At 53.6% G+C, this 1,968-nt stretch overlaps 1 protein-coding gene across 1 annotated transcript; it reads left to right on the top strand.

Annotated features, from left to right (window-relative positions):
• Positions 1-219: 219 nt before the first annotated feature.
• LOC125512225 (uclacyanin-3-like) lies at positions 220-1,322 on the top strand. The gene is made up of 2 exons (XM_048677316.1): positions 220-470; positions 680-1,322. The coding sequence occupies exons 1-2, from the start codon at positions 305-307 to the stop codon at positions 1,108-1,110; spliced, it is 597 nt and encodes a 198-aa protein (XP_048533273.1). The 5' UTR covers positions 220-304; the 3' UTR covers positions 1,111-1,322.
• Positions 1,323-1,968: the final 646 nt, after the last annotated feature.

Below are 1,968 nucleotides of genomic sequence, written 5' to 3'. Positions count from 1 at the left end.
CGTATTTGATGTGATAGTGTGATCAACTAAACCCCATCGGTATCGGTGTAGCCCGCTTGGCACTAGTGATTTGTTCAAGGAATCAGGGTCGGGGGACGGTAGAGTTGTTGACGAGCACAACTAACCCAACTGCACCCGAACAAACCAAACCAAATCGCGTTAGTCAGTGTACTAACTGCACCGCTTCGCTGAGCCTATATAGCCAGTAACCGCGGGTCCATCACCTGCCATCCTTGTACTCACATTCCAGCTCCACAGCAAAGTCTCCAAGAATTCAAAGTCTCCAAGACCTTAACTTGCTATCATGGCTGGGCGTGGACTTTTAGCTGCAGGTTTGGTCCTCCTCCTCGCCGCCGTCGCCCCGGCCTACGCCACGGACTACACCGTCGGCGACTCGTCGGGCTGGGCTAGCGGCGTGGACTACAGCACCTGGGCAAGCGACAAGACCTTCACCGTCGGTGACACGCTCGGTACGTGGCGCAGTACTACGATCATTGCTAGTATCAACGGCGCTCTTAGTGATAGTACTGGACCTCAAGTAGAGCACAGTGCTACCGGCTTGGCAAAATGGTTCGTGTACGTGCCAGCGCAGGCATGACTTGTTCGCCGGTGCACGTATTGTGTAGGCCGGCTTTCGTTGTGTAGGCCGACCTGACTGGTTTCCCATGTGTGCGTGCAGTGTTCCAGTACGGCGCCTCGCACAACGTGGCGGAGGTGGGGTCGTCGGACTACAGCGCCTGCTCGGCCACCAACTCCATCCAGTCGTTCAGCGACCAGGACACCAAGATCACGCTCACCAAGCCCGGCACGCGCTACTTCATCTGCGGCGTCAGCGGCCACTGCTCCGGCGGCATGAAGCTCGCCGTCAAGGTCGCCCCCGCAGCCACCGCCACGCCCACCCCGGCCACCTCGCCAGACGCGCCTTCGGCGACACCCTCCACGCCTTCGGAGACGCCCTCGACGTCCACCACCCCGGCCGGGGCGACAACGGCGCCTTCCTCGTCCAAATCAGCGGACAGCGTTGGCGGGGCCAGCGGTGTCGAGGCCCGCTCCGTGATGGGCTCTCTCGTTGGGGCCGCGGGCCTTGTCGGCCTCGCCCTGATGGGCTAGGCAAGAGGCAGTGCTTTGTTTCCCTTCTCCGAATTGTCCAGTACACGTTTTTTTTCTTCCCGCCGAGTTGCACACTGTGTGCTACTATGGCTCCTCTTTATCTGGGGCCTTTTCATTTGTGCTCTGTTCTGTTCTGTGGTAGATCCTCCGATTCGATCACGACTCGTGCTTGTACGACCACTTTGAAATATAGATTCTCCATCTGTCTGTCTTGTGACGTGTCTTGCGAAATCGTGTTATCGGATGCACGAGTGCATGCTGGCGTGGGGATCCTGCTAAATACTATGTCATTCTCTAAAAAAGATATGTCTTGTCCGTCAACGTGTAAGTTATGTACTTCAGGGAGCTCAGTCTATTGTACAATGGAACCCATCAGGAACAGGGTCTATCTTTCTGACCGAGGTCCCCGGCGTGAACTATAATTCAAATCTATGGTAGATAGTCAGGTACAATTTGAGGACATGATCAATCTCTAAGTTCATTATGCGCCTTCTGAAATTTAAGACAATACACGTTCCCCCTCTTCGATTAGTTTCTGAGTCTTGGCTAACAGCCTCTTTGGAATGACATCCTGGACGCCATCACCCTGCACAGAAAGCATGGAACCTAATTACCGGACAAAAGACATAACAAAAGACCGAACATCCATAGGCTTCAAACGTCAGAGAAAGTAATAAATTCACCAAAGAGATACAAAAAGATGCATGCACGAGTTGGCCATACATAGTAACAATAAAGACATGAGCACAAATCAACCCACCTTCTCATTGACCAAAACCAAGTGCACCCATAAGAGATCTCCATTCCTGGCATCGTTACTATCCTCCCAGAGATGACAGTCTCTTGCGCAGATGGATT

The sequence above is a fragment of the Triticum urartu genome, chromosome 6 (assembly GCF_003073215.2).
Source record: "Triticum urartu cultivar G1812 chromosome 6, Tu2.1, whole genome shotgun sequence".
NCBI classification, from domain to species: Eukaryota; Viridiplantae; Streptophyta; class Magnoliopsida; order Poales; family Poaceae; genus Triticum; species Triticum urartu.
Note: the sequence above shows the minus strand (reverse complement) of the source record. Positions and strands in the feature narration are given on the sequence as shown.

Coding starts and splice junctions, on each gene's coding strand:
- LOC125512225 (XM_048677316.1), top strand. CDS start 305: ATGGCTGGGCGTGGACTTTTAGCTGCAGGTTTGGTCCTCCTCCTCGCC. Junction 471..679: donor CACCGTCGGTGACACGCTCG/GTACGTGGCGCA, acceptor GTGTGCGTGCAG/TGTTCCAGTACGGCGCCTCG.